This window comes from Simochromis diagramma, unplaced genomic scaffold (assembly GCF_900408965.1).
Source record: "Simochromis diagramma unplaced genomic scaffold, fSimDia1.1 OVJJ01000320.1, whole genome shotgun sequence".
NCBI lineage: Eukaryota > Metazoa > Chordata > Actinopteri > Cichliformes > Cichlidae > Simochromis > Simochromis diagramma.
In genome coordinates, this window is record NW_024386773.1 from 2,602,154 (window position 1) to 2,625,235 (window position 23,082).

The 23,082-nt window shown below is 43.3% G+C and overlaps 1 protein-coding gene across 1 annotated transcript in view; it reads left to right on the forward strand.

Moving 5' to 3' along the window:
* LOC120716106 (filamin-B) overlaps positions 1 to 23,082 on the forward strand; it is a 64,715-nt gene that overhangs the window by 40,081 nt on the left and 1,552 nt on the right. Inside the window, 35 exon segments of the mRNA XM_040003488.1 lie at positions 1,998 to 2,121; positions 4,012 to 4,172; positions 4,747 to 4,837; positions 5,020 to 5,174; positions 5,341 to 5,382; positions 5,384 to 5,459; positions 7,008 to 7,087; positions 7,231 to 7,416; positions 7,514 to 7,828; positions 8,590 to 8,707; positions 9,090 to 9,290; positions 9,945 to 10,118; positions 10,205 to 10,367; positions 10,774 to 10,934; positions 12,195 to 12,486; positions 12,810 to 12,963; positions 13,041 to 13,230; positions 13,310 to 13,557; positions 14,382 to 14,465; positions 15,684 to 15,789; positions 16,268 to 16,408; positions 16,642 to 16,770; positions 16,859 to 17,032; positions 17,299 to 17,457; positions 17,549 to 17,752; positions 17,877 to 18,029; positions 18,115 to 18,237; positions 19,561 to 19,827; positions 20,039 to 20,176; positions 20,266 to 20,381; positions 21,678 to 21,810; positions 21,994 to 22,170; positions 22,341 to 22,444; positions 22,446 to 22,560; positions 22,789 to 22,995. Of these exon segments, the coding sequence (XP_039859422.1) occupies positions 1,998 to 2,121; positions 4,012 to 4,172; positions 4,747 to 4,837; positions 5,020 to 5,174; positions 5,341 to 5,382; positions 5,384 to 5,459; positions 7,008 to 7,087; positions 7,231 to 7,416; positions 7,514 to 7,828; positions 8,590 to 8,707; positions 9,090 to 9,290; positions 9,945 to 10,118; positions 10,205 to 10,367; positions 10,774 to 10,934; positions 12,195 to 12,486; positions 12,810 to 12,963; positions 13,041 to 13,230; positions 13,310 to 13,557; positions 14,382 to 14,465; positions 15,684 to 15,789; positions 16,268 to 16,408; positions 16,642 to 16,770; positions 16,859 to 17,032; positions 17,299 to 17,457; positions 17,549 to 17,752; positions 17,877 to 18,029; positions 18,115 to 18,237; positions 19,561 to 19,827; positions 20,039 to 20,176; positions 20,266 to 20,381; positions 21,678 to 21,810; positions 21,994 to 22,170; positions 22,341 to 22,444; positions 22,446 to 22,560; positions 22,789 to 22,995 (5,461 nt within the window).

Below are 23,082 nucleotides of genomic sequence, written 5' to 3' on the forward strand. Positions count from 1 at the left end.
CCGATGGACACCTTGTGATGTCTTAGTCACTGATTGTTCAGCAGGCTTGTTCTGAGCTGCAGCGACTTGCGTGCAGGCTTCCTCGTTCTGACTGCGCCTTTCTCGAATTTCAGTGAAGATACTTTGGGTGGATAAAATGCAAACAGACGCACCCAGCTCTCAGCACTGCTGGGAGCCTACAGCAGTGACACCTTTTTAATCAAACGTGTAGGAAAAGAATCCAGCATGGGAAAGAGGTTCATGGTTCAAATCTGGCTCAGTGTAAACTGTCCACTGCTGTGCTGGTGAGCTACAGACGAGGGAGTAAAGAATCTGTTTAAAAGCCAGAAACTGAAGCAGAAAGTTGATTCTTTTGTGTCAAAATGAGCTCACTTAGGCAGCTTCCATACACACATTGTATCTAAGGTGCAAAGTCATCTCTGAATCACTCTGGGCACTTATTTGGGCATTTATTTTTAGAAATTCTCTCAGATGACTAAAGCAGTTTATAATTCCAGTGTTTACTGCGACATAAAGTCCACACCATGTTAGCAGCTCTTTTTATGCTGTCTAATTTACCCACTAGTGAGTGGACATGGTGTCTGTCGCTCCCTAAGCTGAACGGTTTACCGCTGCCTGCTGTGTGTCAGAGCGCGTATCGTTTATCTCCCGGCTTCTTTTGTGACTAATCCTCTGGAGTAGTTGCAGAATAAATCAACCTCTACACCCTTTGACAGTCTGCTTGGGTTGGGCTTTAAAAACAAGTGTGAAAAGAGCACTCGTCAGCTTAAACACAAGTTGCAGAAACATTTTTGCACTCATTGCACTGATTTCTACTTTTATTATATAGAATGAGTAGATTTCCTTTTTAAACATCTGTAGTGACTTAAAATCCTTTAAATCAGCTTTTAGAAGTTTGCAGAATTGTTTTCTTTCCCCTGCGTTGGCGCCTCATTTGAGATTTCTGTGCTTGCATTTTTGTTTTAAAATATTCCCAGTAAATCTGTAACTAACGTGTTTACTGAAACCAACTTTAATTTCAGTCTGTACTAAAACAACAAAGCACTTAAACACTTTAATTGCCACAAGTGGAAGTTGATTTCAAAATAAATTAACATTTTATTTAAATGTTGTTCTGTGTTTGGTTCATTTCTTTTTCTTAGACTTTGCTCATTCAGTTTCTTTCTTTCACTCATTCACTGATTTCTTGTTTAAAGCAAAACAAAGTCAGAATCCTGAATCAGACCCAGTAACTGTGTAGCTGTGATGTGGAATAATTATTGTACAGTCTTGCACTGGAGATGTTATCTAAATGGCACAAAGGACATTTAAGACTTTGTTTCTTTAAAAAAAACAAAAGTGTTTATGATGGTGGTAAAATTTTAATATCACATCAAGACACTAGAGTTTCATATGGAATCAAGTTGATGATCATGAAGTAAATTTATGGTTTTTATTAGTTGGACTTTTCCCCTTTTTAAATGCTAGAAATTCATATTGAAGTCCCAGCAGTTAGTGTTCTGCACCTGTGAAGTTGTTAACCTGCACTTAGGCAATTTACTGTTTCACTTTTCATTCAGTGTCTTTTTATTATCAGTTTTTCAGTTTTATTAGAAATGCTCGTTACTGTTTTAGAGTAAAATTGCACAACTGTGTACATTGTAGATGTGATCTGCCTGTAGAGAATTCACTGTTTGATGCCACCACCCTGGTTTATTGCTACACCTTTCAGAGGCTTTTTGGAAGCAGAGTCCTCCTCACCTGCTTTCCTCTGAAGTTATAGCTGTGTGAAGCCAGCATTAATAAACGTGATGTTGAAATGTGTTGCAGTAAATATGCTAAGAATAAATTAAAAAAAAATAAAATAAAAAGCTGTGCATCTAGTTTGGAGCCTTGTGGTTCTCTGTATTATAGCATTCATTGTTTTCTTAATTTTATTTTATTTCTACAAAATTTAACTGCCTCACATCCTTAAGGAGATTGAAATAAGTGATGTCACTTCCTGTTGGTGCCCGTAGGTAAATGTGGGTAAAGGCAGCCACCCCAACATGGTGAAGGTGTTTGGTCCCGGAGTGGAGAGGAGTGGACTGAAGGCCAACGAGCCCACACACTTCACTGTGGACTGTTCAGGAGCTGGAGATGGTAACTCGAACACACTAAGAATCATTTAGACAGGAAATCCTGACTATTTTATGACACTTCAGAAGAACTTGCTTAAAGGGGATGTGCTTTTCTTTGGCTGGGACATTAATATATATAACCTTAAACAGTGGTGGATCCACTTGTACTTCTGTGGTGTCACAGAGTAGATATGCCTGATGTGGCCATTAACCAAGATAATAGCTTCTAATTTAGACCCAGAGTTGGGGGGGGGGGGGGAAGAGAGGGATTTGTAATTTTATGCTTTGTATTTGGTCAAGTTGTTTCACAAACTTTGGGGTTTGCGTGTTAGGAGTGTGCTAAACACAGATAAGCAAGGTGTGTCCTGTTTCAGTGTCAGTCCAAGCAGCACAGTTTATTAAAAGCTAACAAAGTATCACAACCAGTTTTGATACCAATATGCCGGTTCAACACCAGACTTCAGATTTGGATATTCTAAAATGAATCAACTGGAAAAGATTTGAAGCAGAAAAACAACTTCCATGAACAAGTTACGCTGACTGTTCTGTGACGTTTGAGAGAGTAGCCTTCTTCTTTTTTTTTTTTTTTTTTTTTTCTTCATCAGAGGGTACCCACTCCTACATTCATTTCCATTCTGCTGCATCTTATGAACTCTTATCTAAACTTGCACTTCAAACAAGTCTGAGGACAACTAGTATTTGTCACTGCATTAATGAATAGAGACAAAGCACACGTCCAGGTTTGAGTGCGCATATATTCCTTTAATGTGGTGGGGAGCATGCTTAGGCCGGTGCATGCGGGTGATGAAGCATGATCCTGTGTTACTACTCAGGAAGGGTCAGATGGATGAATTTCCTGTTGGGATGTTTCTGCCTTGAGATCATTGCCATGACATACCAGAGGAAAAGGGGGGTGTAGAGTATATTACTGTAGTATCATTCAAAGGCTACATTCATTTTAAAGTGAATGCACATGTTACAAACAATGTGTTGTTTTTTTTTTTTTTTTTTTTTTTTTTTTTTTTTTTTTTTTTTTTTTTTTTTTTTACTCTGCTCTGTGCCAAAAGAGCTGTTGAAATTAAATTCAGCCTGGGGGCAAAAAAGTAAACTGCTCTAAAAGGCTAAAAGAATTATTTGCAAATGCTACTAGAATTTATTTATTTTCAAATTATAGTATCAGTATGTTCAAACTGGAGAAAGTAACACTTATGTAGATTTATTTATTTATTTTTCTTCTTCCATGTCATTTTCATGACAGGAAACGCTTCTTTTATGACCCCCCCCCCCCACCATAAACACACAACTTTGCCACAGTGGTGATGCTCATATTAAACTGTGTGTGTACACATAAAAACTGCATTTGTTTTTTTTTTTTTTTTTAAATCTTCTAGAATTAAATTCTTAAACATTAGAGTATGTGCAGTGGGGTAATTTGAGCTTTTTCTTTGGGACAAGAGAGAATTGTGAAGGTCATCTGCTAACACTCTGTATAGAAAGAAAAAGGGTTTCTGAGGAGTTTCTCAGGAGTGGTTTCAGGTTATCAGTGGTTTCCCTTCAGGGGTGGGCAGTTTCTGTTGTCTGACATGGTTTCTTGTCCTTTTCTTATCTCTCATACTCTGAATTCCTCTGTTGTGATTGATAGCTCGGGTCTTGTGCTGCAGGGAGTGCCGATTGTGTTGCACAGGTGGCTTATTGTTTATATTAGAGTTTTTGGCAATGCACCATCCCGGAGGTGTGAAGTGTTTCTGAGACGAGACGATTGACTGAGGAGCAGAAACTGAAGCAGGCAGCGCCACCTTGTGGCAGCCGGTGTATACACTGAAACGATCATCGGCCAAGAAATGAGATTATTTGGAGTCTGAGTCATAACTGTATGTTCACGATATGGTTATGGTCAACTGTGTTTGTTCAGGTGATGTCGGCGTTGGGATTAAGTGTGACGCCAACATGATCAGCGACAAAGAGGCTGACGTGGATTTTGATATCATTCCCAACGCCAACGACACGTTCACAGTCAAATACATCCCTCCTGCTGCTGGAAGGCTCACCATTAAAGTCCTGTTCACTGACAAGGTACAAACACACTCCTGAAAGGATCACCCTCTGGTCTGAGTGCTCGCTGTCCACAGTCTGGAGTCAGAAGTGATCACATTTAGATGAGTGTGGAATGCAGAGCATGATTTACTCCATAAACTGCCTGCAAAGTACAGAATTTCTATCAATTGATAAAATACTAGTTTTTCCCCTAGTGTTTTAAGTTGGCTTGAAGTCAGATTTGATGAATTAATGAGTGCCAAAAAGACATCTTTCTATTTTAATGTTTTCATCATTTCGAAGTTGCTAAACCTGCTCTGACTTCCTACTTGTATACCACTAGTGAAATAGCTCACTTTTTTCCTACGGGAGAAGTCTAATGTTGGTGAAACACAACATAGAAAAGAGCGAGTGTCTCTTAAAATCTGTTTGACCTCATGATTTAAGGCTTGTATGAAGAAATGCATCGATTTCTCTGCGTTAAATATGACGTGCCAATAAATGTGTTTACCTTTTGGGCTTTTTTCTTTTCGCTGCATAAGCTATGCTATAGAATGTCCACTTTTAAGAAAAAAAGGTCTTACTGTGATTTTATTCTGGTTACTTCACACAGGAAGTTCCTCAGAGCCCCTTCAGTGTCAAAGTCGATCCTTCACATGACGCATCAAAGGTCAAAGCAGAAGGTCCTGGACTGGCTCGCACTGGTGAGAGAGTGGATTTAATGGGACATTAAATTTATTAGAATAGGTCTTAAACAAAAATCTGTCATTGAGCCCAGTCTTTTAAATCAAAGGTTAGTCCTTTATATGATCTGCTATTTGTAGGTGAGACTGTGACAGTATACAGAGCATTATTACAAGATAACCCCTTCTCTTATTCTGTCCAGGTGTGGAGAGCGGAAAACCGACTCATTTCACAGTGTTGACTAAAGGAGCAGGTAAAGCACCACTGGACGTTACCTTCTCCTCTCCCGTGAAAGACTTTGACATCATCGATAACTACGACTACTCTCAGACTGTCAAGTACACACCTGCACAACAGGTACATCAGATTATTTCTAGTGCTTTTTATATTTTGGCAAAACCGAACACTTAAGGTTCGTCATGTCAGAGTGTCACAGATCTTGCAAACTGTCCAGAGTCATGATGGTAAATGAACATGGTGCTTTTAGTGTTTGTTCCAGAGTAAATGATCAGTTTCTTTGCAGGGGGAGATGACAATCGTGGTGAAGTTTGGAGGCGACCCCATTGCCAAGAGCCCCTTTCACAGTTGGAGTCGCTGCACCACTGGACCTCAGCAAAGTCACTGTGGATAACATGGATGGAAGTAAGCTGACTTCCTCTTCTGTTAACTTCCTCAACTGTTTAGAAAAGTTTTCTAGCAAAGAAAGAACACAAGTTATATCTTAAAAATAAATAAATACAGGATTTTGTTTTTCTAACATGAGCAGTAAAGCATAAAAAAATGACTGCTTCTGCTTCTGCAAAAAAGAATATCTGCAGATTTGCTGTTGGTTCTTTTATAACATGCAAGGAACTTCAGGATGGTTCCTTCCCATTTCTGGTACATGAGTCGTTTGGTTTTGTGTTTTGTTTTTCTTTTGTTTTTGCTTCCAGGGTCTAATGAGAATTGATGAGTACTTTTCATCGGAGATGAAATCAAAGTTAAGCATTGTACAAATGTTTGACTGTAATTAAAGTTACAGTGACAGTCAACAGAAATTGTACAAGAGTGATCTGGATGTTGAGCTCCCGTTTATTCTATCAGTCATCAGTTTTAGTGTTAGTTTTTTGTTTTTTGGCAGTTTGGCTCTTTTGCCACCAGAATTATTGTCTAAAGGCAAAGAAAGATGCCCAACGGATTTACTTTACCAAATGGACCATCCCAGCCTTGCCGTAATGGTCTATTTGATTCACCTTTTATTGTTTATTTTATTTTCACTTGCTAAATACGGGACAGACTTGACTGGGGAAAGAAAGGGGAGAAAGAGGGAAAGAAAAACAGCGGAGAAGAGGGACGGGGATGAAGGGCAAAAAACAAAAACCAACAAAATAAGCAGACAAAAAATACATATATCGATCACCTGTTGAGAATGAAAAAAGAAAACAAGCAGAAGAAAAAAGAGCAATACAATAAACAACATCGCAATGATGTATGGGAATATAACGGTAAATATTAAACATTGTGCAGCACGTAAGATCGACAGCGCACAGTGTGCTTTGAGGAAGGAGCCCAAAAGGGTGTCGTTTGTGTGTGAGCACCCGTGTGTACACCTGTGAGCATGAGCGCACTTGTTTTTAAAAGGTTCCTTCATGTAATGATATGCTAGAGGGTGTGGGGGGCCACAGCCCCGTCCTCCAGGGCATGAAGCAGGTATGGAGGAGATCAAAACTCCAGACATCCAGAGGCCCTCAGAACACAAGAGACCAAGGAAGACCAACAGAGGGGCAGCCGCGCCACTGTCCCAGAAAGAGCTGAGGAGAGTCCCAGATGAGGGTTCACTCAGCAGCCGCGGCGCAGAAGCCGGGGGGGTTGCAGTGACGTGCCCGTGAGCTCGCCGGCAGCCAGCTGTGCCTGAGTGACCGAGACCCAGGCCGAGAGGCCGAGGGCACCCCACCCCCGAAGTGGCCCGAGCGAGCCCCAGGCTCCAGGCCCCGACAAGCAGCCACCAGGAGTGAGCCGGTGTGTACCTGGACGCCCATCCCCGGACACAAAGAACCACCAATGCACCGATGTCTGAGGGCGTCTGTCAGGGGAAGTGGTGGGGGGAGATAGGCCTCCATACCTTGGAGGGCCTGAAACCAGTTTTGGTGTTAACAGAAAGTTTCTAGGTACTTCAGGAGCAGCCACTTATAAGTGACTAATGTCTTTCAGGAGTGGAGGTTAACCAGGAACAGCAGTTCATGGTGGACACAAAGGGTGCTGGAGGTCAAGGTCACCTGGTGGTAGAACTGGTGAGTGTCAGAGAAACCTCATATTGACCTGACTGTTAGTAAGAGTCAGTCTTTTTATTAAGGTTGGATAAGGAAAATACTTTTTCCAAAAATTTTAAATTCTGGAAAATCTGATTGTTTCCTTTCTGCATATGTGGTGTTAGCTGAGTCCCAGTCAGCAGGCAGTACCTTGTAAAGTTGAGCCTCAGCCCGGTAAAGCAGATGTCAGTTTGGTCCGTTACACCCCCACAAAGGAGGGAGTGTATGCTGTTAACGTGTCTTATGATGGACACCCCATCCCAGGAAGCCCCTTTCCTGTGGAGGCCCACCTGCCTCCAGACCCCAGCAAGGTAATATCAGTTTGTTCTGTAACCTGACAATTTTACTTGGTCTGTTTTAACATGTTAGACACCTGTATCATTAATAATGCGTTACGTCTTGTTTTAGGTGAAAGCCTTCGGTCCTGGTCTGAAGGGAGGCTTAGTGGGGAACCCGGCTGAGTTCACAATCGACACCAAAGGTGCCGGCACTGGAGGTCTGGGGCTGACGGTGGAGGGGCCGACCGAGGCCAAGATCGAATGTTCAGATAACGGCGATGGGACCTGCTCAGTCTCCTACCTGCCCACCGAGCCTGGAGACTACCTGGTTAACATCCTGTTTGAGAATGTCCACATCCCCGGATCGCCATTCAGAGCTGACATCCAGATGCCTTTTGACCCCTCCAAGGTGGTTGCCTCAGGATCGGGCCTGAAGAGAGCCAAGGTGAGAGTCTGCAGGGGGAGTGAAATCTGGATGAGTGCAACAAATATGCTGCTACAACACTGCTTCTGAATTTCTCTGCAGTTCAGAATTTTGGCTCGTTAATCTTAAATTTGTAAAGTTAGCTGCTCTTTTATGTGGTGATCTCTGGGTTTCAGTAGGGATGCAGAACCACCTCCTCCTCCCCACTTCACCCAGTAATATGTTCCAGTCTTTGTTGTAGCAGCATTTTCCAGTCTTAGTGGGAGTTTCCGTCATATTGCACAAAAATCTTCATAGCTTTTGACTGTATGGCGTAATTTCCTCCACTGGGTGTGTTACAAGCAGCAAGAAATGTGACAAATTGACCTGCACTTGATCCATGATGGCAGCCTTTCCTGCTTTTCTTACAGCCAGTGGATTCATTCCTCTGTTTAGGGAAGGTGTGTGTGAAGTGGTGACTTCTGAAAAGTAGTGCCAGTCAAAATGTGTGACTAACTAGGGAATGAAAAAGGGTGTCCCACATGAACTGAGACACCCGGTCAGCCAATATGTATGTGGTGGACTCTGCTGAAATGCAGCCAGGAAGAAATTTTCAAGTTCCTCAGAATTTATTCATGCAATAGGCACAAGTTCAGTTTTTCATTGTTCGAAAGTTGTGCTGCTTTTTAAGTTCCTTAATCCCATCTCATCCTGTCCTGTCTGCTTTAGAGTCTGACTCATCCTTTAAAATACTCTCCTGTCCTGAAAGTCATAAAGTCTGATCCATGTTACTGTCTCTTCAGGTTGGGGAAACCAGTGTTGTAAATGTGGACTGCTCTCAAGCTGGACCGGGTGAACTCAGCCTGGAGGCTGCGCTAGATTCACCCCCAAGCAGCCCTACAGGTTCAGGCCTGGGCTCAGGTAACTATTTAATTCAGTCATATAAAAGTTATAAATGTTCAAAAGCACATTTAAAAAGCTGTATTCAAATAAAGGCAGAGCCAGCCATTATTCACTGTTTATGAAAATTGGGATGCAGAGACTTAAAAGAATACTTGATGATCAGTTATTTCAAGTGAAGAAAGTTTCCATTTCGTCCCCTTTGCTTCTTTAACATGCCTCACCAGGGGGTAAGTGTAGAGCTTATTTAATATCATGAAATATGGCTGGAAAGCTGTCATTTGGCTTTGTCAACAGACATGTTCATTGGTGAGATTTTGTATGTTTAAACTCCAGGTTTTCTGTTTAAAGCAAAAATTTTGGTGGTTCTCCATGTAGCACAAATTCTAATTTCATATTCCAGGTGCAAAAGCGAAGACTGAGATTGTGGATAACAAAGACGGGACCTACACGGTGACCTACATCCCTCTGACTTCTGGCATGTACACCCTGCTGCTGAAGTATGGAGGAAAGACGGTCCCTGGTTTCCCTGCTAAGGTGATGGCGGACCCTGCTGTGGACACCTCCAAAGTCAAAGTGTTTGGACCTGGAGTGGAGGGACAAGGTGCAGTATATATTTAGTTTGATACAAATCCAGTTTGGGAAGAATAATTTAAATGAGTGGCGTTCAAGTTGAGCAGTACTGTTTATTTTTTTTCCTGTTTGGTTTCTTTTGCTTTGCATTAGCCTGCACAGTTGAATATTATACAAGTTAGAAGTCATAGAAAGTGAATTATACAACTTAATAGCATTCGCTACAGTGGTTAATGAACCTAATATGATCATCCCAAGCACACGGCTGAGAGTACATAAGCTCCACCCACCTGCTTATGTTTAATTGAGGGGCAGCCAATCACAAAACAGTTTTTTAAATAGGGTGGCCTTACAGGGGGAGGAGATAAAATGGCTTATGTCAGACTGGGTTTAATTGAGAGACTCTACTATTGTGCTGAACTTTGAAGTGTTAATATTCAATGCTTCTCTTCATTTTTTGTGAATTGAAGAATTTTGTGTTGAGGGACTGTGTGTATTTTATGTAGTATAGTTTTTAAATCCCTTTGTGATATCGGGGTAATTTCCAACTTGATAAAACTCCTTCATAAGTCAACAGGTAGAGGTGACTTGACAGCCTGAGTAAGTTTGGTGATGATCAAAAAACCTCTTGTGCCCAGTCAGAGTTCTGCTTAAAACACGCCTTCCTCTGTTTCCCTCCCTCCAGCTGTTTTCAGAGAAGCCACCACAGAGTTCACAGTGGATGCTCGTTCTCTGACCCGGCGGGGTGGCGACCACATAAAGGCGGCAGTCAAGAACCCGTCTGGAGCTCTGACAGACTGTGTGGTTACAGACAAGGCCGATGGCACCTACTGTGTCGAGTACACTCCTTTTGAAAACGGTAACGCATCCAGTCAGAACTGAACTGCTCAACATTAAACCTTTTTGTTGTGAAGTCAGTTTCATTTGTGTCAATCTTTATTTTAGGCGTCCACAGCGTCGAGGTTCTCTATGATGACACTCCAGTTCCCAATAGCCCATTCAGGGTTTCTGTGTCAGAGGGATGTGACCCGAGCAGGGTGGTGGCTACTGGCCCCGGGCTGGAACAAGGCCTGACTGACCAGCCCAACAACTTCAACATCTTCACCAGGTACTGCTGGGCAATAAAGTATGCACATATATCCTTATAAATAAGGAGCAATAAAGTAGATAACTGTATGAGTCAGTAAAGATTATAGTTAACTGACAGAAAACTGAAATCTACACTTTTACAGGGAATATTTAATTTAAGACTCTTTGGTTATATTTTTAAATGCACCATGTGTGACGAGGCATTGCTTTTTGTTTCAGTCTTTTTTTTCTTTTTTCTTTTTTTTAAAGCTAATACAAACAAAAGGTAAACATTCTGTCATTTGCGCAAAAATGTTGTGCGCAAATGACAAAATTGGCAATCAAATCATGTAAATCATCCTGTATCATCTGCAAACATTTGAACATTTTGACAGCCGTTGGTAGATAATTAAAGTACAAATAATTTGGATGTGTTGTTCCTTCAGAGGGGCAGGTATTGGTGGCCTTGGCATCACTGTGGAGGGTCCATCAGAGTCTAAGATGTCTTGCACAGACAACAAAGATGGCAGCTGCAGTGTGGAGTACATTCCCTTCACACCAGGAAACTACGACGTCAACATCACCTATGGAGGAGAACACATCCCTGGTGAGATGATCTTTTTTTAAAAAAATTTTTTTTATTATTATTATTTTGGTTCCCTTACTAGCATAATAAGCTGTAGCACAGGGGATGGTTAAACCTGTAAAGCGTGCAGGAAAAACCCTACCTTTTAAAAATAGAAAGACAAGCATTCAGAAACAGTTCAGAGTAAACCAGGTGAGGTGTGAGGTGTTTCAGGCATGTCCACGCTGGACACAGAACACGCTGGAAAGATTATTTCTCTGAGCTAGTTTAGGGAACACCTCAGCATCCTGAAGCGTTTGAGTTTAACAACCCTTGTAGTTTATAAAACAACTTTGAGTGTATTTCATCTTAAGACCTTTAGCTTAGACTGCTGCCCCTGCAACTCAAAGTTGGATAAGGAGTGAATGGAGAAGGCATTTCATTTGTTTGAGACAATTTTCAACTGCAAGTTAATCACATTTGAGTCTTTTGTGTGTGAGTTGGTTAAAATAGGGTGGAAAGATCAGTATTTCTGGACCACAGTGGAGCTCTGTGGCACAGATAAACAGGAACTAGATCCAGATGGTTTGGGTCAGTTTTCTGAGATTTGTTGACAACAGAAAGAGAGAGAAGAATTTAATCAGACTTAAGTCTGGTAATGTGAGAAGGCTCATGAAGGGAAAAAATCTGAGGAGGAATGGTTCTCATCAACATGAAAAACAGGAATAAACTAATTTAGCACAGCTTCACTAAGCTGTTTCACATGCGTTCATCTCTTAAAGAGCTTTAATGTCACTTTAATAACACTTTGTTGCCTTTTCTCTCATTTGTACCTATAAACAGATGCTAATGATAAAAGGTGCAGTTAATGTTTAGTTGACATTACAAAAATGCTGTTATTGGTTGTTTGAAGACATGTTGAGGGTTTTGGCTTAATGTTTTAAAGATGTCACAGTTTTAAATTTCTTCGACTGTGGTCTGAAAAGTTCTCATGTTTCTTTGTTTGACAACTTTTATGCGATGACTTTGTTTCTGCAGAGTTATTCAGCAGATACTGCAGCCCTGTTATCTCTGTAACTTTGCATTTGTGGAGTGATTCACAGACATGTTGTCAGACAGTTATCCAGTATCTAGGAGTGCATTTTATTAGCATTTATTAAGAGGTGGCTTCACTCTGCACATCTGTCTACATGTCTGTGATGTCTCTGCTGCATGTGCTACAAACATTAAAGTGTCAAACAGCACGCTCTGCTACGAGTCTTGCTAGTTGTGTTTACACCTAATTTATTTTTCTGTACTTAGGGAGTCCATTTAAGGTCCCAGTTAAGGATGTGGTGGACTCTAGTAAGGTCAAAGTTTCTGGTCCTGGAGTGGCGTCAGGAGTCAGGGCCAATATCCCGCAATCCTTCACAGTGGACTGCAGGAAGGCCGGCGTGGCGCCCCTGGCTGTGGCAGTCGCTGCTCCCAAAGGCATTGCAGAGCCTGTGGAAGTGACTGATAATGGAGACGGGACTCACACAGTGTCCTACACGCCATCTGTGGAGGGACCGTACTCGGTGGCTGTAAAATATGCTGAGGAGGACGTCCCACACAGGTACACAGCTGTAGCAGTACAGCAGCAGAAGGAGTCGGGCAACTTTTGTGAAAATGTATACATTTGATTTGTTCTGGTTTGTTTTAATTGAACTGCTAACACCTCAAATGATGGACTTAAGCTAAATTTAAGGTTATATGAAACTACAGTGACTGATTAACCAGATAAAAATGCATGCAAAGCAGACCTTTTGAGTCGATTCACTCTAACAGCCAGAGGTGAACTCTGTATTACTCTATCGCTGGTAATTTTTGTCCCTTTGATATCTACTTGCTGTTGTGGTTCATACCGTTGATCAGTCTTTACTGGCTCTGATCTTTCAGTCCCTTCAAGTTTCGGGTTCTGCCCACTCACGATGCCAGCAAAGTACGAGCCAGCGGCCCCGGGCTGACCAGCGGTGTCCCCGCCAGCTTCCCCGTTGAGTTCAATATCGACGCTAAAGATGCTGGCCAAGGCCAACTGAGCGTGCTCATCACGGTCAGTATCACACACATAAGCATACACACACTAAAGTAGACCCCACATAGATTGTTATTCACTTCCTTCCTCTTCAGGACCAGGATGGCAAACCTAAGCAGCCCAGGATCCATGACAACGGTGATGGTACATACCGGGTATCATACGTCCCTGACCGTGCTGGCCGGTACACCATCGTTATAAAATATGGTGGCGATGACATCCCAGCATCACCTTACAGAGTCCGTGCCACAGCAACTGGTGATGCCAGCAAGTGCACCGTGACCGGTATGTGATCGGAGTCTGACAGAAGGAATCTCATTTATTTTTAGGAGTCTGATTAATTCACAACGTGTACTTCTCCCAGGTTCAGGCGTGGGTCCCACTGTGGCCATTGGTGAGGAGCTGGCTCTGGTGGTGAATGCAAAGGGTGCTGGTAAAGGGAAAGTGAGCTGTGTGGTGGTTCAGCCCGATGGCACAGAGGTGGAGGCCGAGGTGCTGGAGAATGAAGATGGCACCTTTGACATCTTCTACACTGCGCCAGCTCCTGGCAACTACGTCATCTACGTCCGCTTTGGAGGAGAAAACATCCCACGCAGTCCCTTCAAAGTCACGGTGAGAAGAGAACGCATATTAGACAAACACTTTGAAAGCAGATGTCGCGGTCATCCAGAGTATCAAACATGTCCTTGTACACTGATTAACCTCATCTCTTAGTTTGACTGTTTGTTTTGTTTCTTTGTTTTTCCTGCTCGTTGTATTGGGCCTTTCATCGTCTTTCCTTGTTTGTGTGGGAGGGATCATTTTCTCCACAAAGTCATGTCACAGTGGAAGTAATTTTATTTGAACTGATGCGTTTTTCAGTCTTAACAAAGCAGCTGTCTTTAGGCTGCACAGACAGATAAATGGTATTTCTTGAACTCTGATGTGATCAGATGTGAAGACTACATTTTAAGTGGATTAAAAAAAATGGGTGGGCTTTTGTGCTTACAGCCAGAGCCTGGCCAGACCATATCAGGGATATCTGACATCATATCAGATGGTGTTTAGAGCAGTCTGATGCCTAAATTTTTGGCTGGACAATAAAGGCCGAATGCATAATGGTTCTGCTTTAGAGAAACTTGCATAACTAATTAGAAATAAATATCCTCAAAAGGTCCTCAAAAATGGAGGGCAACAAAATATAGCAAATTGATGCTATTCTTCTCTTATATTCCTAAAAAGTTTATTCCAGCCTGATAAGTGGGTGGAAATATGAGAACTTGATGTAATTTCTTAATGTTAAGGACAGAACACGTAAGATGTTTCTAGCCATTAATGGAAACTGCTGGTGGTGATCGCAGGTGTTTGTTTTCCACTCCAAACATAACTATGGACTTTGTGTAAAGAGACTCCCACATGTGTGTGAGATGTGTTAATCCTTACTGTCATGTCACCAGGCTACTGATGAGGTACCCATGATGAAAGGGCAGACATCTCTACAGCAACGGGCCGCTCCCCCTGGGGCTGGCTTCAAGCCATGGGTACCCCATTACACACACTTACACACTTACACATGTTTTTAAGCCCTTCAGCAGATCGTTAGTGTCCTTTGGAGACATCTGATTCCAACTTTATTCTGCAGCAGAACAATTGGCCTTAAACTGGGGTTAGAAACATTAATTGGTTCATGATTTGAATAATAATGGTAATGGGAGGGTTACATCTTACCAGTTTGGGCATAATCACTGACTCTAGTCTTTATTCGAGTGAGCTGCAAAAGAAATCAGATGTTTTAGAAGCTCTTTGGAGGTGCAGGTCTGTCAGTAAGCTTATAGACACAGATATTGCAATGTTCTTCAGCTCACCTGAGCGCTGTACTAAGTTATTCAAGCAGGGATCTTTCTATTATCTGGATTTCTTTAGCCTCATATTGGATCAGCGGTGACATGAAACTGGATATCCACTCACTCAGTTAACCCACATGTCATGACTTTTTCTACTAAAAATGATCACCATGTTCCTTTTATGATGCAAGATAATATACAATTGTAATTATAGTTGATACTGATAAATCTGTTGACAGCTGAGAGCTTTCATCCTTTGGAATAGGCTTTATTCTTAAGACCTGTCCATTTTCATGTGACCGCTTAGTCTGATCACTCTGTCAGGATGGCTTGAACCAGATAAGAGAGAAATCCTGGGAATGTTGAACCTGCCTTGTAGTACAGGCCCCAGGGTTGGTTAAGGCTGTGCTGCAGTGTGTGGTTTAGGTAGTCTTTTTCACTGTTTGGAGGACAGTATTTATAGAACACACTTTATATTCCCACACACCCTCTCTGTTGCGGGTGAATGGCTGCTGGTTGAACACTTAACTCCTCTCTCACTGCACTCCTTAGTGTATTCACTCAAACACTTTCTTTCCTCCATGCCATCGCTTCACAAACCACCATCTGTGTGCGAGATGCATTGCACAAAGGTGTTTTTGAGGGGGGGGGGGGCTGTTGTGGTGGTAACCTTTGCTCCTCTTCTTTCTTGGTGCACTCTTCATCACTGTGGCTGCATCAGAGTCACCCCATCATCACCGTCATCCACCTCTTCCTTCCTCATCCATCCTTCATTGCACAACTCCTTTTCAGGATGCCCTTGTGTGGGCGGGGCTTGGAGGCAGCATGCTTGCATTTCAGGTTGCTGAGAACATTTTTTTTTTCCCCCCCTCACTGACATGCTAAAGTCTGTCTTTGTGCCTGTCTTGTTTTCAGGTGAAGTCTGAAAGCTACCAGCTAGATGGTACGAGCGTTAACGGCAGTGGCTTCAGACCTTTCGACATGGTGATTCCTTTCGCACTCAGGAAGGGAGAAATCACCGGTAAGGAAGAAAGGGATGGATGGTCTCAGTGAATTTGTGCTTATTTGAGGTGTTGAGAGACACAAGGTTTTATCATAACAAAAAAAGCACCAGCTATTCTAGAAAAATTTTCATAAGTTAAAACTTCACTGCACACGGTAAGTGATTAAACACAAGAAATGCAATTTATTCAGATCAGCAGAGGCTGAGGACACATTTTCAGCTTTCTGGGTTTCTCTGCGGTACAAAACCTGCATACTCTGCCACCTGCAGCAGTATATTAATGTTTTTTTTTTTGTGTGAATCGACAGATGTGAGTAACCAGTAAATTGAAATGTGGATGAGACATTCATGGGTTAATATAATCAGTTTAGTTATTAGAAATGAGTCTGTACAAACTAATATGTTAAAGGGGATCAGAGTTTAAGACACTGACCAATAAATGGACAGTCTGACTCTTCCATTATAAAAATGGCTAATCAAGAAACTTCTCTTACAGGTGAGGTGTTGATGCCTTCAGGTAAATCCGCTCAGCCTCTAATCACAGACAACCTGGATGGGACGGTCACAGTGCAGTACTCTCCTACTGAGGCCGGTCTGCACGAGATGCACATCAAATACAACGGCACACACATCCCAGGTAAACACATACACTCATGTGGCATTAGCACCATGATTAGAACCCTTATAGTGATAACTACTGAGCTTGCTCCTCACAGGGGCCTCGGTTTGTCAGGATAAATCTTGGTGGGGTGTATGAATTGAGTTCTGAAGTGGCTGGTTGGGTTTACTGAGGGCTCATGAATTTCACAGTATTATTACTACTACTGCAAACTTAGTTTGCTGTAATTAGGTTCACTGTATGTGTTGCAGAATCTCCCCTTCAGTTCTATGTGAATCACGCCAGCAGTCCCAACGTCACAGCTTACGGTCCTGGTCTGAGTTATGGTGTCGCCAACAAGTTGGCTACCTTCACAGTCTTCACAGAGGACGCCTCTGAAGGTACGGGTTATACATTTTATTTTTCATTATTTAACAGTCTGTTTTGACTCAGTTCAGTCTCGCTGACCAAGCCAGTCTCTCTCTCCAGGAGGTCTGGACCTGGCTATCGAGGGTCCGTCCAAAGCAGAGATCAGCTGTGTGGACAATAAAGACGGGACCTGCACTGTCAGCTACCTGCCCACGCTGCCAGGAGACTACAACATCCTGGTCAAATACAATGACGAGCACATCGCTGGCAGCCCGTTCACCGCCAGGATTACCGGTCAGGCACCAATGCACAATATTAGTACTGTAAATTGTCTAGCAGTGTAGTTTGTTAGCTCACTTGTTTAAAAAAAGTTGAGCTTGTTTAAACAAGTGATTATTTTGCTACTGATGTAGACATGAAATCAGATTTTTTTTTTTGAAACATTAAAGAAATGGGTTTTTACAGTTCTCGTCTCAATAATTTAGCCACTGTAGTCTACACTGGGTTTGCTATATTTTGTCATCTAACACTTTACCTTCTTACTTCTGTTCGTCTTTCAGAGGACAACCAGCGGCGCTCTCAGGTCAAACTGGGCTCGGCTGCAGATTTCTCTCTGGACATCAATGAGACGGACCTCAGCCTGCTCAGCGCCAGCATCAGGTCGCCCTCTGGACGTGACGAGCCCTGCTTGCTGAAGAGGATGGCCAACAACCACATCGGTAAGATCCACAAAGGCACATTTGAAACAAATGAGTACAACATTTACCGAAATTGCTCCTCTCACCTTCAACTCTTTTCTCCTCCTCACAGGTATCTCCTTCATCCCCCGGGAAGTGGGCGAGCACCAGGTCAGCATCCTGAAGAATGGTCGTCATGTCGCCAACAGTCCCATCACCATCATGGTCGTCCAGTCTGAGATTGGCGACGCCACTCGAGTCAAAGCTCACGGTGACGGCCTCGTCCAGGGAACCACCTTCAACAACTCGAGCTTTATAGTCGACACGCGGGAGGCAGGTCAGTGTCAGCCTGTTCTAAACAATGCATTTATTTTCTAATATAAACTCAAAATTCTTCCTTTGAAGCACTAATAATAATGACATCAATGCCAATGATGGCGATCTGTGCGATCTGTTTCCAGGTTATGGCGGTCTGGCTCTGTCCATTGAAGGTCCCAGTAAAGTAGACATCCAAACGGAGGACATGGAGGACGGGACCTGTAGAGTCACTTACTGTCCGACCGAACCTGGAAACTACATAGTCTCAATCCGCTTCGCTGAGGAGCACGTGCCAGGTAGAGAGGAGCAAAAGTAGCTGAAAAACAGTTTGTTCAGTGTTCTAATGAAGCGTGCAACTTAACGAACGTGTGGCGTCAACAGGAAGTCCGTTCACAGTGAGGGTGACGGGTGAGGGTCGTATTCGGGAGAGCATCACCAGACGACAGAAGGCGGCGTCTGTCGCCAGTGTCGGGAGTGTGTGCGACCTCAGCCTAAAGATACCAGGTACACAGACGTTTGGTGACTATGTTCATGATGTTGCGTGTGTGTAACACAAACTTTAGGAAAAATAGAACCAAATGGATTTTTTTTTTTTTTTTTTTTTTTTTGTTTTGGGCCGTCTCTTTAAGTAGATCAGAGCTGCTCTGTCTGAAACTTCAGCTTTTTCCAGTTTTCCTCGCTGCTGCTCTGTAGTCTGTAGTCTCTTTGACATTTAACTTTTCTTATTTCCCTGTTCTATCATTCCCTTTCTATGAGAACTTTTCACTCATCTTATTTCCTGTCTGCCTTTTATCTTTCATCGATCTTTTACTTTTTTCTTCTCTCTTGTCAATCATGTCTCTCCTTCTCCTCAGCTTCTCGTTTCCTCCTCTACTGCCTTGTTCCCTTCTCCTACCCCTCAATCCTTTCCCTTCCTCTGTATGCTCTCTTCCTCATCTTTTTCCTCCAGTGAGCTGGTTCCTCCTCGTCCTGTCTCGGCAGCTCCTTTCTCACACCACCTACCGCTCCTACTGCTCTCTCTGGTGGTCTGGAAGATCCAGCGTTCCCGTGACTCAATCCTCTGCTGCTACCCGGAATCAGAACCTGTCTCCTGGCTGTGTCCGGCTAGTCTCTGGCCTCTCTGGTCTGGTGCTGGCAGGGGGAGCCAGAGCAGTGAGGGGTGTTTGGGTTGTTGATGCCCCCTATTTGGGACGCAGTGCTAGGGTGGAGGGTGCGTTATAAAACTAGCTTTAACTGCTTTATTTTTTTAAGTGATCATGAAAGATTCCACTTCATCTTTTATCAGTTTGTTTTGATACAGAGTAATTTTTCTGCATCACACACACAACAAGGGAGTGCTTGGCTGCTCCTACCTACAGCAGCACCAATATAAGATTAGGGGAACTTTAGTTTAATTTTTATTTTTGTGTTATGATATTGATAAAGACAACTGGTTAAAGATGTATAAAAGCAACCCTTTGACCCTCAAGACAGGTGTTCTTGGGTAACTTGCACGGTTGCATTTGATCAGTAAGTTGTGAACTGGATGGTAAAGTTTGCACTGTGCAAGCAACCTCACAGTCGTTCACTGTATGAAGGACCTTGTGTTACTTCTGATTATGTCTCTTGGAGGTCGTAGCACAGTTTAATTTGAGTTAAATTTCCTTAAACCTCCCTTTTCCTTTTGCCATGCCTGTCCTTACGGTCACAGCGACCGGTTCTGGTATGTTTCAGCTTTAATTTGATCTGAATAACAAATAAAATGACGAACTCATGAATGATGTGGTGAATCAGTCAACAAATGCACACAAATGTAAATGTATAAATGTCTCCTTCCTCTCTTCTCAGCGATCGACATGCAGGACGTCACTGCTGAGGTCACCTCCCCCTCTGGAGCCAGTCAGCCAGCAGAGCTTGTGGCCACGGGTAACGACGCCTACTGTGTGCGCTTCGTGCCCACTGAGATGGGCGTACACAGCGTGAGCGTCAAGTACAGGGGCGTGCACGTGCCAGGCAGCCCCTTCCAGTTCACTGTGGGGCCACTGGGTGAGGGCGGGGCTGGCAAGGTGAGGGCTGGAGGTCCAGGACTGGAGGGAGCACTGGCAGGAGAGCCAGGTACGCACAGAACACCGGATCCAAAAGTCTGTCCATCAAATGTCAAAATTAAAGAAACTCATCCTGTTCCTGTGCCACAGGCAACACTGTTGTCAAAAAAAAGTTTCACACAGTGCTACATTGGTTTTTACACAAGTACTTTTAAAATGTGGACTGATAGAGAAGGATCTGTGCCTTGTGAATTTTCAGTTTTCTTGTATCTTCTCACCAGCTGAATTCACGATCTGGACGAGAGAGGCAGGAGCTGGTGGTCTGTCGGTTGCCGTGGAGGGACCCAGCAGGGCTGAGATCTCCTTCGATGACCGCAAGGACGGATCCTGTGGCATTTCTTACGTCGCTCAGGAGCCTGGTAGATGATTCGCTCACGCTCACGCTTTACCTGTTGGCTGTTTGCTGATGTGTTAGACTGAGTTTCCTTCTTCCCGCCTCCTTTTCCAGGTGATTATGAGGTTTCGGTGAAGTTTAACGACCAGCACATACCCGACAGCCCCTACCTGGTTCCTGTTGTCGCTCCAGTGAACGACGCCCGTCGCCTCTCTGTTGCGGGTCTTCAGGTGAGGCACGAGGAGACACCTCCACACCCAGCCTGCCCTGCTTGATTAAAGGGCGGTGATGAGGCACAGTTGCATAAAAATGTGACTTCATTACCAAAGTAAGGACTCGAATGGTTTGGGCTGTTAATCATTGATTTTAAATTGGATTCAAAGCGACATCTTAAACAGCCCGAGTCAGTCGATCCTCAACAGCTGCACAGATACTCAAGTTAAACTAAAGTTCTTTATGCAACTGCTCTCATGGATATGACCGCAGCCAGGCAAACTCATACAGTTTCCACTTTGACTAAAAAAGGGGTTCAGTCCGCTTTAGGTTCACTTGGTGTCTTGGGTGGGTTTACTCATTTTAGTTTAGCTCTTATTAATTGTTTGAAAGTGTTCAGTTTTTAGTATTTAATGTAATTATAATACAGGTGTGGGTTTGTCAGGTGTGGACTTTTAGATACTACAGTATAAACATGGTAATTGGGGTTTGAATGGCAGACATCCCAGCAAAGCTTCCAGATGCTTGTTGGGTTGAAGGACTTTATCATGTAGACGATGAAGAAATTTCTTTTATAAATTGAGTTTTATGTGCATTTTATCTTAAGGGTGGCCACTGTTTCACAGGTTTGTACTAGATTTATTATGTAATGTAAAGTAAAAAGCTCTTTCGAGTGGCTGAGTTTGGGTACCTGTGGTCAGGAAGTCGTCCGTGCAGTTTTGCCTGGCTCTGGTCATCCCTCGCTTTGTCTGGTGTGGAACTGTTGGTGTTTCTCTTGTGTTTCATTTAAAGGCTTTTAACAGCACAATCATCCGTTTCATCAGCTCCTGGGTGTCCCAGCTGCAGCAGACAGACTTCCTTGTGTCTTCTTAGAGACTGTAGTTTGTTTTTGTCTATCGCTTGAGACATTCTTCTGCTCTGAGTCTGCGTTATTTATGTTTGTTCATTTTGGCTCTTGCAGTTCAGACAGAAGATAAAGATCTCTGTTCTTAATGAGAATAATAAATCACTGCTGTAAGACCAAGGAGATGGAAACGCTTTAAACCAAAAAGTAGATCAGCTTTATGACATTTTTTCCTCATAATAAGTCTAATCTACTGACAGTCTAACCCTTCTGAGTCTGTCTGCTGGAGTTGCACTAAGTGGAGCTCAGGTAAGAGTAGAGCAGAGGATATGCACTGAAGTTATTTGTCTTTAGCACTCTGATCTTCACAAACCAAAGTGTGTGTGTGTGTGTGTGTTCAAGTATTTAAGATGTTTTTCCTGTTCGTCAAATGTCCGTCCTGTACACTGACTTTGTGCGAAACCAACAGGAGTCTGGTCTGAAGGTGAATCACCCAGCATCCTTTGCGGTGCGTCTAAATGGAGCCAAAGGCAAGATGGATGCCAAAGTCCACAGTCCCTCTGGAGCTCTGGAGAAGTGTGTCGTCACAGAGCTGGAAAGAGGTGTGTGTGTGTGTGTGTGCGCGCCTGCCTGCCTGTCTGTCTGGGTGGTTTTTTTTGGGGTTTTATTTTTATTTTTTAAATTGTAAAGGTGATTTCCAGAGGATTTATGGAAACTTCAGTAAGAACAAAGGCACATACTATGAAATCGCTGCAGCTAACAGACCCTTCTGTACTGTCTTCTAGACAAGTACGCTATCCGGTTCATCCCCAGGGAGAATGGCGTCCACACCATTGATGTCAAATTCAATGGCTCTCACATCCCGGGAAGTCCTTTCCAGGTCAGAGTCGGGGAACCAGGACAGACTGGAGAGCCTGGTTTGGTTTCAGCATACGGATCAGGACTGGAGAGAGGAACAACAGGTGAGTAACTGTTTTACCTGCTGCAGCCTTAAATTTTTCACTTCATAACTGCTGTGAGCCTGTTTAGAGCATAAAGTTGAGCAAAGTTCAGTGTGATTTATCCACTGCTCGGTTTTCACGTATACCAGCTTGGAGTTGTTCAACAAAACATCACTTCTTAAATCTTGCAGGTACCCAGTCAGAGTTCATCATTAACAACACTAAGGCAGGCCCCGGGTCCTTGGCTGTGACCATCGAGGGCCCGTCAAAAGTAAAGATGGACTGTCAGGAGGTTCCCTGAAGGCTACAAGGTGCAGTACACTCCCATGGCACCTGGAAACTACCTGATCAGCATTAAATACGGAGGCCCAAACCACATCACTGGGAGTCCCTTCAAGGCCAAAGTCACAGGTAAAATGCTGCTCTTAGTTAAAGCTGGTTACAAATGTTCCGTGATTCAGATTTGGATCACTTTTAAAGTTCATCAAAGCCCAGATTCTGGTTTTAAAGCAATATAAACTGTTGGATCGAAAACTGCAGACTTCACATGACCTCTCTGGCAGTGGTTCATAACAAGATATGGCTGTTGAATCTGCCTGCACCACATGGTAAAGTTAAACTTTTTTTCCTGCCTTTCAGGTCCTCGCCTTGTGAATGTAACAAACGCCAGCGAGACATCAACCCTGACACTGGATCCGGCAATTCGGGCATCCAGCAGCTTCACGCAGAGCGCCATGCCCAGGCTGGGTGACTCCGATGCCAGCAAGGTGGTGAGCCGAGGAGCTGGCCTGAGCAAGGCCTTTGTGGGCCAGAGGAGCAACTTCACTGTCGACTGCAGCAAAGCAGGTACGGAGGAACTGCATGTAGAAGCCATAGGGTTAAAACTCACAAAGATGAAAAGTCACATATTTAAAGATTAATTTGCTATCATAC